Here is a 17,506-nt window from a genome sequence, read left to right as displayed (position 1 = left end):
GATGTCTGGGATTTACTACAGTATAATGTGGGGGGAGGGGTTTAAGTGAAACAACATTGGCATGAGTCAATAGGTAGATAGATAATGGGTACATAAGGGTTTATTATACTATTCTGTCTTCTTTTGCATATGTACGAAATTACCCATAAGAAAAACTATTTTTTTTTTTTTTACCAAATAGAGATTCCTGGGTCTCCAAGAGATTCTGGCCTACTAGGTCTAAAGCGTATGAAACTGTACGTCTGCATCACCATCACTACCAGGAGGTTCACCACCAGTACTCCTTGCCTACCTGTGCTATAGCGTATATTAGTGTTGTGGGCGGGCGTCTTGTTGATCAAAGCTCTCAGCCTCTAAATACCATGCTTAAGAAGAAAGTATCTGATTAGAGTAATTTATACAAGCTGTGCATTTAACAGTCAATCCAAAGCAGCAATTTTGCAGTTAAACGAAAATCTAGTACACCTCAAAGAATAAAATTTCTTTCAGGAAGGAACTCTAGATTTCAAGTTCAGTGTAGATGCCTGACCACTGCACTACACAGCTGAAGCTGAAGTAGAATAATATTGAATGTCAACTGTAGTTAAATACACACACACACACACACACACACACACACAGAGGGTGCCAAAAAAAGGTATACATATTTTAAGAAAGGAAAAGACTGTATTAACATTATACTGAGGGTAACCACTTGGAGTCCCTCATCTTTTGTTATCAGTGTATATTGAATGTTACAATTTTAATATAGTTTTTTCCTTTCTTAAAATGTGTATACATTTTTTGGCCATACACACACACACACACACACACACACACATATATTCATGGGATGTAAAGTACAGCATAGGGAATATAGTCAATGATATTTTAATAGCTATATACAATGTCAGAAGGTAGTAAATTGGGGGGGGTGTTATCACTTTGTGAGGGGTGTAAATTTCTAACTATTATGTTGCTTTGTAAACCTGAAACTAATAAAAAAAGAAATCACATTCAAAATGTGCCTCTGTGACTCTATCTCATGTCACTCTGTCCCTAAGTCAGTACAGTCCAGCCACACCCACCCTTTGCTTCCTCAAACATGCCAAGCTCATTTGCGCCTAAAGACCTTTGGTTTAGCCATGTTTTGCCCAAGGATGTTCTTCCCCCAGATCATTCCATGGCTGGCAACTGTCTTTCATTCTTATCTCAACCCCTCAAGTTGCCTTTTCAGGAAGGCCTTCCCTGACAGTGCCTCTTCAGGACCCCACCCCTTACAATAACTCCCTATGACCTTAAGCTGTTATTTCAGAGCACTTGTCACTGAAACTATCTATTTGTTTACTACTCTATCGTCTTTATCAAGAATAAGATCTCCGACTATAAGGTTTTTGTCTATCTTGTTCATGGATGTCCCCTGACCTCCCAGACAGTGTCTGGTCAAAATAGGGACTCAATACAGAACTCTGAATACCTGAAATACGCACATTTTGAAGGGTACCTTCTTGTGTTCCTAAATTATATTGGTGCTTGCAAATGCAAATACCACAGGGGTCAGATGGGTACTAAAGACAAAAGGAATTAGAGAAAAACTAGAGATCACTTGAACTGATCTAAAGGAGGCAGCTGCTCTTCAGCTTGAACTATTGTTGCCAGGCTACAGTGCAGATCTAGTGTGGTCAGAGCTGCCCATTATTATTGCGATGCCAAACAGATGGGATGACATCCATTTTTTCATTCCTTTAATTTCAACTGTTAGCAACCAATTTGAAAATTAATATAGCATGTGAATCACTAGTTGGCAAGCTCTGCTCATAATGATAAGACAATTCAGAGATCAGTTATGAGACAAGATTAGTTTTGAGAAAAGATACTGGGAAGATTATACCCTATTGCCTTGTTTGTAATGGTGAAAAATGGGAAACAACCTAGATATCCATCACTATGGGAATTCCCAAATAATTTGTGACAAACTTATCTGATAGACTACTATAGTTAAAACAAATGAAGTCTATCCATATGTATCAATGTGCACAGATCTCAAAAACATAGAATTGGGTGAAAAAGTTAAGTTGTAGATCAAAACACAAAATATAATAGTACTCACGTAAAACTTCAAAAGCCCGAAGTCATTTTACACATTGCTTATAAATATATAGTAATAGGAAAAGTATACTAAGCCTAGATTAACAAGACATGTCAAATTTAAGACAGTAGTTGACTCTCTGAAGGGAAGTAAAGTGGCACTGGGAATAGGTGGCACCCACTTCATCTGCAACGTTCTGTTTCTTTCATCTAAAAATATAAAATGACAGAACGTAACATCTATTCAGTTTTCATAGTAGGTACATGAATGTTTACTGTTTTTCTTTATAAAACATTTCAGAATTTAAAATATGGAGGGTGGTGGTGGTGGATGAACATCCCATACTAGAAGCCAGGATAACCGGATTCGTCTTTGCTTTGCCTCTCTGGCATTGATATAATAATCTCTAGATTTGGTTTCCCGTTTCCTCGTTAGCAAATGTGGGAGAAATGTGTGGTGCTCTCCAGTCACTTCAACCTAACGGTCTATGAACCTAAAACCTGCCCACTCCCAAACCCCACACAGAGAAGGCCATCCAAACTAGGGAATAAAATACAGATTTCTCCCCTCATTTAGAATAGTTCCATCTCTCTCAAGCTGCAATTCCTTCTCCAGAGGCAGTATGTGTAGTGGAAGAACAGTCTTGGCAACCAAGAGACGTGGGTTTATTAGCCTTTCTGGCTGTTAGATTCCTTTTTACTTAAACGGGGATTATAACACCTATCTGACAAAACTGTAGTGAGGTATAGAGAAAATGTGTGTCTAGTGCCTGAACAGAGTAGTTATTAAGAGTAGTCGTAGTAACAGAATTGCACTTAGGTTCTAATTAGGCTCAGCTTTGGGTTCCCTAAACAGAATCACGGTTTTTCACGCTGCCTTCCAAGCCAAAGTTGGTTTACCTTGCAAAGCCCGGGCGATGCATCGGAAACAATCCAGAATGGTTGTTATGGCGACACACTGGTTCCGCCTTGCTTGCTCGAATAGCACGCTGGGAATTGTAGTGCGTAGGAGCTGACACTCACAGAGGGGGAGCGGGGCAGTTTCCGGAAAGGTTACTGTATTTCTCGTTCCTGCCTCCACTGCTACCCTCTATCCTTCCCTGCTTTGGGGCCACAGACCCCAAATAAATACCCAGCTAGGGGGTCCTCCTCTCCACGCCCGCCTAAAGGAAGGACAGAGGAAGCAATGCGGTGCAAAGGGCGGAGACACGCACGACACTTGTGGAGCCGGAAGAGGCGAGGCTACCGCCTGGAGCACGCAGGCTCCACCTCCTTACGTCATGTCCGTAAACAGAGGGAGCTGTGGAGGCGCGGGGTTCGGGGTGTGACCCCCGCTCAAGCTGCTGCAGGAGCGTCGGCGGCTGCAGCTAAGGTGGTGGCCTCGGAGACGCCGGAATCTTCGCAGGTTAAGGAAGAGGACCCCGACCTCCTCCTTCCTCAGGTATGAAGTGGAAGCAAATCACCCCCGCAGTGACCCCCGTCAGGCCCCGCCCACCACCTACCGTGGCCACGGCTGGATTCGGGCGGCGAAGTGTCAGCAGATGGGGGAAGGGGAATGAGGTGAAATCAAGAGAGTCCTAGTGGTCCTGCTCGGAGGCTGTGTGTTCCTGGCTCAAAACCAGTGTGTGTCAACTACGAGCCGTTTACGAAAGGCTTCTTTAAGTGGTTCCGTGCTGCTTGGTATACAAGAAGGATTTCAGTGCACTTGTGACGGATGTTACTTCCCCAAAACAGATCAGTTTCGAGTCCCTCAGAACATCTTAATGTAGACCACTATTGGTTTATTTGCATTGCTTTACTTCCTACATTTTTTTTCTTTTTCTTACGTCACCGGATGTGTATTAGCATTAAATTCGAACGCCAGTGCGTTTATGTGTATCATAAATTTATACAGATACTTGCTTCTTGGAGAACTGATATCCCCTCGTCTCTATTCAGTTTTTTTAAAGTTGCATTTAATTTGTGTTGCATGCTGAGAAAACCCCCAAATGCCTGTTCTTTTACTAAACATGCTTCTTAAAGGAAAAATTGTTAGCGAAGATATAGGGGGATACATTTGGAATCTGGGATTAGAAACAGGGTATCAGAGCCTTTCCTTTAAAAACCTTTGCTTCTTTGGAGGTCTCATAGTTCCAGTTGTGATTGTCTAGAGTCAGCCTGAGCCAGCCGAGCTGAATGGTTTAAATTCCAGTGCTTAGGGGCACCAATTCCAGACAATAGCAAAACTTCTGTTTTCGTGACAATTCTCAAGTAATTATTTTAGCGGTGACATCAATGGATGTGAGTCTTTTTGAATAGTCACAGCATGATTAAATCCAACACAACAAAAAAAGGCCCAGTGCTACGAACTTTACAATCTGATGATGTAAATAGCCACGTAAACTTCTTATTATACATGAAACAATATAACTAAGAAGAATTTAATATTGTGCATAAACAAAAAGGAAATGGAGGAGGAAATTTTTAGATGGATGACTAATAGGAAAATAAGGCTGGTTAATACATAAAGTAAGGGAAAAGTACTGGATCAACAGAAGGCCGTACATGATTTCTTTATGGAAGGGCCAGCTGTAACTTCATAGTGTAAGTTTTTTTGATATTAGCAAAACCATATATAACAAAGTTTCATGTTTCCATGGAGATAGGTAGAGAAAGTATATAGAAAATAGTCACAGAAGAAGTTTCATTTTACAGAACTTCGCTTGATCAAAGAACTAGAATTAGTATTATTCCTAGATAGACACTGGGTTTCCGCTTTGTAGTGAAATAAGGTTTCTAGTCACTAGTTAAAATAAAGACTCCTGTCAATTATCCATCTGTTTGAATCTAGTTGGTTCTTCTAAGGATGCGTTTTAGAAGGGAAACCTAAAGGCCACCTGAAGCTTGAGTCAATCTGGGAATGTCACATGGCTGTTTTGTTGATTTTCATATGTATTGTTCCCCTCTAATAATGTAGACTTTTTGAGGGCAGGGACTTTGTCTTGTTCAGTACCATCTCCCCAATGCCCAGAATAGTGCCTGGCAAGTGGAAGAGAGCTAACATTTGTGGGATGAGTGAATAAAGAAAATAGTGAAAAAAAATTTTGTGGACAGTTTTGCCTAGGGCTTCTGTGTACATAGTACGGTAGATTACAAGCATCCTTATTCTCACTTTCTCTTGGTCCTCTTTCAGCCTATGATGTGGGTCTTTGAGCCTCTTTTATTTTAGCATGTTACAGCCTACATGTATAATTTTCCTCTGTTTCCTTAGGTCATACGAAGCTGGCCTTGGTGTAATAAGGAACTTCAAACAATGGAGGAGCGGAAAGTAAAGAGGAGGAGTCCCAAGTCTTTTAGTGCTCACTCTACTCAGGTTGGGAATGCCAAAAAAAATGCCATTCCAGTTAGTAAAAGCACAGGGTTTTCAAATCCTGCATCACAGTCAACTTCACAGCGACCAAAGTTAAAAAGGTGAATTTTTTCTTTCTTTTATATTACCGCAGCAAAATGCGATTAAGTTGGTGCAAAAGCCATTGTGGTTTAAAAGGTTAAAAACAATTGCAAAAACCGCAATGACTTTTGCACCTACCTAGTATTAAATACTAAATCCTGTAATTCTTCTGACATTTTCTTCTCTTTTCTTGACTTTTCAAACAGTCAAGGCACATATTATATATGATTTAGGAAAAAATTTATGAAGGTCACAGTGTATGTATAGAGATTAGAAAATGCAAAATAAATGATTAGTTTGAAGGCCCTTGCTTTGTATCATATTAAAATATACAGAGCAAGAAAACTTGTAGACAAAGTTGATGAGCTAGCCAGAAATGGAATAAAAGACATACAGGTTTTTTGTTTGTTTGTTTGTTTATTTGGTTTTTGTTAACTAAGCTGAGTTTTTGTGCTTTGGTCGTTTTTATTTTTTAAAAAGCGTGGTTTCACTACTTATAGAAATGATTTGTATTTCTTGTAAACGTTCAAACACAGGAAGAATTCAGAGCAGAAATTTAAAACACTAAAACCCCACCACCTAGATGTAATCATTAATATTTGGTGAATATCATTTGTCTTCAGGCTCTAAAGGAAACGGGAGTAACAAGTTTAAATGTGTTATATATTACTGCCACATATCTGTAAGTATTTCATAACATTAAATATTTGGAAAGCAAGATAATATTTTTAGAGAAAAAGCCTTTCATAATCTCGATCCTTTGTCTAATTATTATCAAATAAACATACTTCCAATTGCAAGCTCATCGTGGAGAGTCATTTAAGGAAGTAATGCTTGTAGCACTCTGTGCCTATTGGGTTTACACAAAAAACAAGATTCCTGCCTTGATCTCACACTCTCTTTGAGGAAAGAAAAGGGACATAGCCAAAGACACTTGGAAAAGAAATTTGCAGTAAGGACTAAATGATAAAGAACAAGAGTTGTGAGGGTTTCCTTTGACTAAATTATCAGATTGGAAAGGGGTTTTCCTGGAGGAGTTTAACTTAAAAGTCAAATTTTTAATATGGTTATAGTTGGTGGAAAAAGAAAGCCAAGAGATTGTAAAGGTAATCATTCCTTTTTCTAAATTCTTACAGCAGTTTGTTTGCATTAATATCTTATTGTCATTTTGTACCTTGTTCCTTTATTTCTCTGTAGTTTAGAATGTAGGCTTCCTGAGGGCTGGGGCTGTATTACTCATCCTTATGTTTTAGATAGTACTTACAGAGGAGCTTTGCACCTAGTATAATTTCCACTGCTTTTTTATGGTTGAATTATTTTAATATAAAGTGAGACCGTGTGAAATGATCAAAAACATTGAAGTAGGAATAAACAGATGTTTTTCTTTCTTGAGAGGGTTACTAAATGATAACTAATGTGAAATACTTACTTGGATAAAACTTGTAATTTGAAAGAAAAGATACATGTTTGCTGTACTAAAACCTTATAGTCTGTAGCAGCTTGTCTCAGATTTTAATGTGAATATGGGTCTCTCATTTTAAAATCTTAGATTCCAAATCATTTAGTCTGGGATCAGGCTTCTAATAAGCTCACAGGTGATGCTGACGCTGTGGGTCTTGGATGGCAATTGAGCACCGTCATTTAATATCATTCAATAATGATACTGACTATATAAGGTACAGGTCTTGCTTTGTGAAGAACTATTACTGATCTACTGTCAACAGCCTATGTGTTTTCAGTTGATTTCTTGTAAAGAGTGATTGTTTCTTTCTTGCTCCCCCCTGCCCCGCACCCACCCTATTCCCTGTTCATCTTATCCTTACGTGGGGAGTGCACTGTGGGAAAGGTATCTTCACACATCACTGTAAAGAAAATTAATTGAGTACTGAATATATGTGCATGGCAGGATCTGTAGTATGTGTTGGGGTTATACAGATAACACACAACCCTTCTCTCTTTTCTGCCTGGTGAGCTACTTATTCTTTAAGGCTTCACTCCATACACCTTTAGGAAGTTTTCTCTGGCTGCCCCTAGATCGGCTAAACCGCCCCTTCTCTCTTCCCATGTCACAGTGTGTATAGCACCATCACTCAAGTGTTCGAGAGCCTGGTATATGCTGGGCATGTGTAATAAGAATTAATCTGGCCTAGGAGTTCTAAAAAGGCCTTTGTGAGGAAATAGCATTTAAACTGACACTTGAAGGCCGTGTAGAAGTAGCCTGGCAAAGATGGCATTAAGGAGAAGGATGCTAATGTAGGCAGAGGATTAGCACATAACGAGATAAGAGAATGGATTTCTAGGAAGCAAAAGAGATTCAGAATGTCTAGAGCATAGATAGACAGGGGAGGATAGCATTTCTTACCGATATGGGGCTTTATCCAGCATGCATTGCAAAGCTGCTGAAGGGTTTGAATTAAGTAAATTATATGATCTGATTTTACTTTTTAAAAATTGATTTGGCCACTCTGTAGGGAGGGAAGGGGGATCAGAGAGAACACATAGAGACAAGAAGACCAGTTGGGAAGGTGTTGGAGTAGTTCTGTCAAGAGAGGGTAGTGGCAGTGGAGAGGCGAGAACTAGAGAGATCAGAGATATATTTATGGGTATAATCAAAAGGACTGCATGACTACATGTGGGGGCCTTAGGATGTTGGAGGAGTCAAGGTTAATAACAGGTTTTTAGCACTCCATCATATGTGCTTATGAGTTTATATACCGTGTTTCCCCAAAAATAAGACCTAGCTGGACCATCAGCTCTAATGCATCTTTTGGAGCAAAAATTAATCTAAGACCGGGTCTTATAGTAAAATCGGGTCTTATAGTAAAATAAGACTGGGTCTTATATTAATTTTTGCTCCCAAAGATGCATTAGAGCTGATGGTCCGGCTAGGTCTTATTTTTGGGGAAACATGGTATTATAATATTATTGACTACATTCTTTATGCTATATCCTACATCCCCATGACTGCTTTGTAACAAGCTATCTGTACTTCTTAATCCCTTCCCTTTTTTCACTCACCCCCCAACCTCCCCCTCCCATTTGACAACCATGAAAATGTTCTTTGTATCTATGAGTTTGTTTCTATTTTGTTTGTTTGTTTGTTTTGTTCTTTAGATTCCACATATAAGCGAAATCACATTGCATCTGTCTTTCTCTGTCTGACACTCCGCTCAACATAGTACCTTCCAGGTCCATCCATGCCACCGCAGATGGCAAGAATACATTCCCTTCCATCACCAACAATATTCCATTGTATACCTACCATGTTTACCTGAAAATAAAACCTAGCCAAACCGTCAGCTCTACTGCATCTTTGGAGCAAAAATTAATATAAGACCCAGTTTTATTTTACTATAATATAAGACTGGGTCTTATATAAGACAAGACCAGGTCTTATATTAATTTTTGCTCCAAAAGACGCATTAGAGCTGATGTCTGGCTAGGTCTTATTTTTGGGGAAACATGGTATATGTACCACCTCCTCTTTATTCATTCATCCATCAATGACACCCAGGCTGCCTCCACATCTTGTCCATTGTAAACAGTGTTGCATTGAACATATGGATACACATGTCCCCTTGAAGTAGCATTTTGGGTTTCTTCAGGTAAATACCCAGAAGTGGGATTACTGGGTCCTTCTTTGTCTCTTGTTATAGCCTTTGTTTTAAAGTCTGTTTTGTCTGATATGAAAGTATTGCTACCTCAGCTTTTTGTTTGTTTCCACTTTCATGAAATAACTTTCTGCATCTCTTTATTTTCAGTCTCTGTGTGTCTTTCTATCTGAAGTGAGTCTCTTGTAGGCAACATATGTAAGGGTCTTGTTTTCTTATCCATTCAGCCACCCTATGTTTTTGATTGGAGCATTTAATCCATTTACATTGAAAGTAATTGTTGATAGATACGTAGTTATTGCCATTTTATTATTCATATTTTTTATCTTTTTCTTTCATCTTGAAGTCCCTCTAACATTCCTTGTATTACTGGTTTGGCAGTGATCAACTCCTTTAGCTTTTTCTTATCTGGGAAGCTCTTTATCTGTCCTTCGATTTTAAAAGATAGTCTTGCTGGGTAAAGTACCCTTGGTTGTAGGTCCTTGCTTTTCATCACTGACTATTTCGTGCCAATCTCTTCTGGCCTGCAAAGTTTCTGTTGGGAAATCAGCTGATAGTCTACAGGGAGGTTCCTTATAAATAACTAGTTGTCTTTCTCTTGCTGCTTTTAGGATTCTCTCTTTGTCTTTAACCTTTGCCATTTTAATTATAATGTGTCTTGGTGTGGGCCTCTTTGCGTTCATCTTGTTTGGGACCCTCTGTACTTCCTGGGCTTGTATGTCTATTTCCTTCACCAGATTAGGAAAGTTTTCAGTCATTATTTCTTCAAATAGATTCTCAATCCCTTGCTTGCTTTCTTCTTATCCCAGATGTGAGGTGGGGTCTCAGTGAGTCACCAGGGTGGAGCGAGCAGAGCTCACCAGACCAATTCAGGTTCAGATTTGTCCATGGGTGTAGGTGGGGGGACTCAACACAGGAAAGATGCTGCCCACCTGCCGGCTGCACGGGAGAGGGACCTCACACAGGGAAAATGGCAACTGTACCTCCAGTCCTCTCCCCAAAGCCACGCAACTCAATCTCTCCCCTTACGTCTCCGATGCCCGCCCCCCCATCACTGTCCCTTTACAAGAACCCAAGGTCATTGCCTACGTGTGAGTGAGTCTGTGTGTGGGCCCTTTAAGAGGACATCTGGGTTTCCTGCAGCTTTCTGATGGTCAGAGTCTCCACTGTTTTTCACAGCCAGATGTGGGGGCCTTTCTTCCTGGCACCCGTACTCCAAGCTGGGGAGCCCGGTATGGGACTAGGACCCCTCGCTCCTCCGGGAGAAATCTCCATGACCGAGATGTCCCTCCCAATTCTCATTCGCCACACAGAGGTGTGTGACCAGCCCTTTCCGCTTCTCCACTCTTCTACCAGTCTCAATGTGGCGTCTTTATATCCTTAGTTACAAAACTTATGTTCAGCTAGACTTCAGATGGTTCTCCAGGTTGATTCTTCTATAATTTAGTTGTAATTTTAATGTGTTCACAGGATGAGGCAAGCACAGCATTTATCTACTCCACCATCTTGCATCCTGCAATTAATTTTTTAACTGCATCTCCTTTGCAGAGTGATGAAGGAAAAGACCAAACCTCATGGTGGAGAAGGAAAAGGTGCTCAGTCAACTCCAATTCAGCATTCCTTTCTCACTGATGTCTCAGACGTTCAGGAGATGGAGAGGGGGCTTCTCAGTCTTTTGAATGATTTCCACTCTGGAAAACTTCAAGCATTTGGTAAGCAATAGATATTTGTATTTACCATTTTTATTTTCAAGATGTTTACATCCGATTTTCTGTGTGTATTTTGCAATTCTTTTTAAAAGTGTCATTTTTGTTTGTTAAAAAAAAAAGTCCAGAGGCATAAAATGCAATCTTCCTAGATTTCATTTAGCAATTAAGTTGTCTTGTACTACTGTGTATACAATTGAAAATATTACATTGTGTTTCTCATGCTTCATAACATTCTACATGCTTCATAAATATTTTCATATATATTTCTTAAAGGATGAATACATAATTGGTTGACAAAATGATTCATGGTTGGAGTCCTTAATATGACTCTTAATTTCACTCAGATTATTATAAAATATTGGATCAGTTGATTCAAATGACAGTTGTCAAATTGGAGATGATTAGATGACGTTATCACTTCTATATATGGTATTACTATTGAGAAAAATATCTTCTTTACCTAAGAGATAATTTAAAAAAAATCTTTCCTATCTCATTTGCTTAATATCCATGGTCATTTCTTAGATAGTCATTGTTTTCCTGGTCAGAAATTTGATTTGTAATTATATCCACAAAATACGCAGTCATCAACAAAGTATAAAAGAATAATGAATTTATTTTGCAGCACCTAGAGCTTCAAAGTATTTTCTCAAGACAGTTAGTTTGAACCGTCCTAATCTTTATTAATGTTCTGGAATGTTCCCCCAGGAAATGAATGTTCCATTGAACAGATGGAACATGTTCGGGGGATGCAGGAGAAATTAGCTCGCTTGAATTTGGAGCTTTATGGGGAGTTAGAGGAACTTCCTGAGGATAAGAGAAAAACAGCTAGTGATTCTAACTTGGATAGGCTTCTGTCTGATGTGAGTATAGTTCTTTTTCTTTATTTTCTTAATAAATATTTTTATTGAGATAAAATTCACTATTTTAACCATTTCAAAATATACAATTTAATGGTTTTTAGTATATTCACAACGTTGTGCAGCCATCACCACTGTCTAACTACAGAACATTTCCATCACCACTGTAACTCTCCCTTCTCCCTTTTCCCCATCCACTAGCAGCAACTAATCTACTTTGTGCTTCAATGGATTTGCCTATTCTGGACATTTCATATAAGTGGAATCATATAATATATGGCTTTTTTTCTGGATTCTTTCACTTAGTGTAACGTTTTCAGGTTTCACACATTGTACTTTTTTTTTTCCCAAAGAAATATATTCCTAAGAAGTTATGCACATATTCCGAGAATGCTGGCAAATCTTAAAATGAAATATTAGTTTCTGTACATATAAGATCTTTAAATGTAGAAGATAGTATATCAGAAAATCCTGACATGATTAATACATATTGCATTATTTACTCAGGGTGGTTACTTTTGTAACCACCATTTTGTAAATTCATAATTATGTTTAGTGTTTATGGTAATTTAATACATTTCCGTATGTACTCACTTGCTAGAGCTGCCATAGCAAAGTTCCATAGACTGGGTGACTTAAACAACAGAAATGTATTTTCTCACAGTTCTGGAGGCTCAGAGTTAAAGTGTTGACAGGGTTTGCTTCTTCTGAGGCCTCTTGGCTTATAGATGGCGGTCTCATGTTCACGTGGAATTCTGTCTGTATGCATGGGTACCGGTGTCTACATTTCATCTTCTGACACCAGTCATTTTAGATTAGGGCCCGCCCTAATAACCTCATTTTAACTGAATTACCTCTTTAAAGACCCATGTCCAGATACAGTTACATTCTGAGGTACTAGGGGTTAGGACATGAATTTTGGGAGGACATAATTTAGCCTATAACACTACTTGTGATTCCTTTTTTTTTTTTTTTTTTAACTACTTATGATTCTTATACTGAAAAGTGTTAATTAAATTTACCTCTTTAAATCTTTTTTTGGAACAAATAAAAATTGAATTTAGTATACTTTAGTTTCAGAACAATTTCCATATTCACCAATGAAATTCTATTGTTTTTCTCTATCTTCTGAATAAGTAAATGTGAGGGAAATTATATGCCTATACTTTGAAATTTTCAAGCCTACCCTTTTTATTTCAAATCTACTATGTTCACTGTTGCAACTATTTCCTTTTATCAGTTCCTCTTCACAAATATAAGCTTAATTTGTAATACATTTAGGAGCGTGACTGTGGTATGGTGAAAATAACACTGAATTTGAAACCAGAAAGTGTTTGTTTAGTCCAGAGTCTGCATTTGTAACTTTGAGCAACTTAACATGTCTGTAACTCAGAGTTTTCCCTCTAGGCATGATTAATTCTACCTCATACTGAAAACTGAATGTTACATGAAATCTTTTTGTAATCCATAAAGGTTTTAAAGATTTTGATCATTAAAATGTCTTTTTTCTTTTAAAAACTATTATTAGAGATATTGTAATTGTAATATATTATTATAATATAACTATTATAATTATGCATGATTTTAAGAATACTTGGAAAACTCCAGTTTTTATTCATTTGGTTTAATTCTCTTCTCATATTCTTGTTTAATATATGCTAAAGCTACTTTATAATTATTTTGCATAAGTGAATTTGCCAGCCTGGAAATTTTTGAAAAGGTTTTTTCTTTAATATTTTGCTTTTTCATTTAAAGAAAGCTTAAATGAAAAATAATTTATTTAAAAATGTATTTAACAATTATTTACTTATGATATTTTTCTTATAAAAATTAAAATTAGTGCTCACTTCAGCAGCACATATATTAAAATTGGAACAGTACTTTGAACAATGTTTTGTCTGGAATGTCAGAACCAATAAATGTTTATGGATTGAAACAGAAAAAAATTAAAATTAAATGTGTTTCTTTGTGTTACAGTTAGAAGAATTGAATTCTTCCATGTATCCTTTGCCTAATATCAACAGTGAAAAATCCGCAAATTATAATTTCTGGGGAATAGTCCTAATCAAGTTTTAGAAAGATGTGTTTTTAGATCTAATGAACAAAGACACCTACTATTATTTACTAGGGCCATCTCTCTTCCCCTTTGCTTTCTAAATAGAATTTTATAGTTTTGTATGCAGAAATTCTGTTTGTTTCTGGTTTGTTCTGCTTTGCTCTGTATTGTTTTTGTATTTTTAAAACAAATTTAAAAACTTTTTTAATCAAGAGAATTGAGGATTAAGCCAGTTGTCATAAATTTTTTTGAATCATAGATTCTGAGGCTAACTGGCAGTTGGATATCCAGATATACTATGCTTAATTTAATATTATTACATAAATATTTTAAATCCGTAATTTGAAAATTAGACATTAAAATTCAGCCTCCAAGGGATGCTTACATAGCTAGTGAAATGACATTTTCATAATTAAGTGCACAGAGTGTATCATAGGATTAGCTTAAAGGAAATTATCAAGGCACATGTAAAATATTCAGGTTTTGACATTTCAATTTAGAGCAATTATTTCAGGAACTTATCAAAATGTATTTTGTTTACATAGTGATAAGCACAATGTGAGGTACATAGAACAATAAGAAATGATCCTACCTATAAAATAATTTCCTTTGAGAGATAAGACATCCCCTATAATCAAAATACTGAGATACTAGAAAGGATACGGTTGTAGAGTCAAGAGATTTGATGTTTGAAACTTGGTTCCACATTTTGATAATATAACCTTGAGCAAATTGTTGAACATCTGTGTCCCCTGTAATATGGGGTAATTGCTACCTATAATGATGTGTATGTGAAATTTTCCAAACTACGTTGTGTACACACACACACACACACACACACACACAAACACACACATACAGGTTGCCAAAAAATGTATACACGTTTTAAGAAAGGCCAAAAACTGTATTAAAATTGTAATACTCAATATATACCAATAACATAAGATGAATACAAATCATGTTTACATATTTTTTGGCACCCCTGGTGTGTGTGTGTGTGTGTGTGTGTGTGTGTATGTATGTATGTATAGATATATTTATTATTACTATAACATACTGTTATTAACTGCTAAATTGTGCAGTAACAACAATGAAGAAATAGGGAGTTATATACAAATCTAGTAAAGCAATTAACAGCTAATTTTTATTGAATACAATTTGTCAAGTATTATATGAAGGATTTAACATACACTATCTCATTTGGTTTACCCTTGGAAGTAGGTGGTATTATACTCCCCATTTTACAGAAGATTTTGAGAAACCACATAAATTGTGGGGAGGTATTAATGGAAGGTATCATCATCATTTTAAGAAAGATGGGGTAAGATATGAGTTAATTACAGGGCTTTTCAGAAGCCCTACTTCTGAAAATAATTCCTGCTTCTTTGTTCTTTATACTTGTTTCAAGCTTTCTATTCTTTCTGTGCTTATGACACTAACATATCTCTTACCCTCGTACCTGAGTGTTTGCTTGACATTTAGACTTACTTGTCTCACCACTTCCCTCAATTCACCCACTACAGTCAAACAAGGCAGCGAGGTAGAATATAAGAGCATGGGCTTTGGGTTGCTTGGTTTCAAATCTTGGTAAGCAGCTGTGTAACCTTGAGCAAAGTCTGGCCACCCTCATTTCCTCAAGCTTTCCCCTCCCCATTTCCCTCTCCATCATCAGTGCCTCAGGTATTTCAGTCTCCATGAGTATTTAAAAACCCCTCTATGACCATAGCAGATACTGCTAATCGATGGCACTTTCTGCCATTGAGCCTGGACATGGACATGAAATTTTTTGTCATCTCTTAATTATGATTAGTTGTCAGGTATCATTAGTTCTGCCTTTTACTCTTCATTCTCGACCCTCCTCACCGGATTCCATAACCTTTCAAATTTCTGCTCCAGCTCTAGAGCTGCGCTGTCCAATATGGCAGCCACTAGCCATGTAGCTGCTACGCCCATGAAATAGAAAGTGCTGTAAGTGTAATAGGCACACCTGATTTCAAAGACTTATTCCAAAAAAAAAAAAAGAAAGAATTAAAATATCTCAGTGCTTTTTATGATTACATGTTGAAATGATAATTTTTATTATATTAGTGTAAATAAAATATATTTTAAAAGATTATATCTGTGGCTTGCATTATAATTCTTTTGGACAGTGCTGCTGTAGACTTTAGATATTGTTACAAAATTATTCTTCCTTAAACATCACACTCATCTTGCCATTCCTATTTCTTACCATGTCAAGCTTTCTAAAGGGTCTCAATAATTTAATTACAACCTGTATATCCTGTTATAGTTTATATTCCCACCAAGTTGGCTCTCTGGATGCCCAAGAGCCCTTCATGTTCATGTTCCCCTTCAGGCCTTTTTCAGGTTGCACTTCATACCTAGACTTGCTCTGCCCTCCCCCTTCTCCTTGTCAAATAACACTGAAGCTCATAACTTCCAAAAGCATTTTGTTTGTACCTCAAACTAGCATTCTGCCTTTTGTTCGTTATCTGTTGTTTTTTATATGTGTTAAATCTCAGCATTCCACCTGGATGAGAATCTTCGATGGCAGTGCTCATGTCTGTACATTTTTGCAACCTTTTTGCAGCCTCTGCCAAACACGTATTACTGGCATTTCGTTCTCAATGTATCCATATCACTGTTTGAATTGGGTCTTGAAAAACAGGTAGCAGGTAGATCATATAGATGAAAGAGTGAAAATGAAAGGCAGGTATGATAAGGGACTTATATCTACAGGAATTCCAGCTATTTCTAATCTTCTTGAAGAATAAGTTCGAGAATTATAGGGAAGGTTTTAGAGCTATGAAGATTTTATTTTTGACTTTTACAAAGAAATTGTTTTCTGAAGGATGATAAACTGATGTTGTCTTCGCAAATGCATTTTTTTAGTCCAGTGAGTTACATTTGCTTCTAATCAGCTCCTTATGAAAATGATTCTTACTCATTAAAGTAATTCTGTGCTCTATTAGAACCTGGAATATAGTCTTGATTTGGTGACTCTTTTTGAAGTCTTCAAATTCTAGGCATAGTATAATTACTTCAGTACATTTAAAAGTTATCTTACCACTTTCAAGTTTCTCAGTAGCAATATTGGCACTTTCCCTTTAAACATATTTCTTTTTTGTAATACCTTTCTCTTAGCTCCTGAGTGTAATTCGCAGAAATTTAAAAGAATTATTATAAGATGAAAATCTTCTTAACTGATGAATTCAGACAAAAACTCCACCTGGCAGATGCACAAGATGTCCCAAATACTTCTTCCAGCTAAAATGAAATGCAGTTGCTTTCTTGCGGTTTGAAGAAAAACCGCATTCTTTACTTTTCCAGCTGAATCCAGTAGCCGAATCATCTTCCACACTAACGAATTAAAGTAACTAAAGTGCCAATGCAATGAGTTTCACATACTGCTTGAGTAAATTTGACTTGCCGTAATTCACTATAACTGGAGGCCTTGTTGAGGCTTAACCAGGAAATGTGATGCAGAGGTTGTGCTGCTATAGTTTATATTGTTGCCTTATGGGGTTATACTTGAAATGAATTGTGCTAAATGTTGTTGAAAGGGCTGAAGGATTTATCCTTCCTGAGCTCACCAAACTTATTCCACTGTTCATCTAAGTTGATGACGCACAGGCTCTTTGTGGCAGCCCAGCTTCAGTTTACGTTAGACAATCAGTGCACGCGCTGATGTGTTTTCCAATGGCCAGTGACAACAAAATGTTAAATGATTATTTGTGAAATTTGCTATTTTTAATAAAGTGATTGTTTTAAAT

General features: G+C 37.2%; 1 protein-coding gene across 4 annotated transcripts; it reads left to right on the top strand.

The window, feature by feature from the left end:
• Positions 1–3,238: 3,238 nt before the first annotated feature.
• CCDC28A (coiled-coil domain containing 28A) lies at positions 3,239–17,505 on the top strand. 4 transcript variants are annotated; one of them, XR_012496760.2, is made up of 7 exons: positions 3,239–3,508; positions 5,318–5,517; positions 10,657–10,820; positions 11,526–11,680; positions 13,655–15,054; positions 16,256–16,362; positions 16,950–17,505. XR_012496760.2 is itself a non-coding variant. In XM_019732771.3 (6 exons), exons 1-6 carry the CDS (start codon positions 3,254–3,256, stop codon positions 17,002–17,004), a joined length of 852 nt encoding a protein of 283 aa, XP_019588330.3. In that variant the 5' UTR covers positions 3,239–3,253; the 3' UTR covers positions 17,005–17,505. The 4 variants fall into 4 exon arrangements, 2 of the variants coding, with proteins under 2 accessions (XP_019588330.3, XP_088651563.1); XR_012496761.2 differs by lacking the exon at positions 16,256–16,362 and having other exon boundaries at positions 16,878–17,505; XM_019732771.3 differs by lacking the exon at positions 16,256–16,362 and having other exon boundaries at positions 13,655–13,677.
• The last annotated feature ends 1 nt before the right edge of the window (position 17,506 follows it).

This window comes from Rhinolophus sinicus, chromosome 2, assembly GCF_057876585.1.
Source record: "Rhinolophus sinicus isolate RSI-liver-muscle chromosome 2, RSI-T2T, whole genome shotgun sequence".
In the NCBI taxonomy this organism is placed as follows: Eukaryota; Metazoa; Chordata; class Mammalia; order Chiroptera; family Rhinolophidae; genus Rhinolophus; species Rhinolophus sinicus.
Note: the sequence above shows the minus strand (reverse complement) of the source record. Positions and strands in the feature narration are given on the sequence as shown.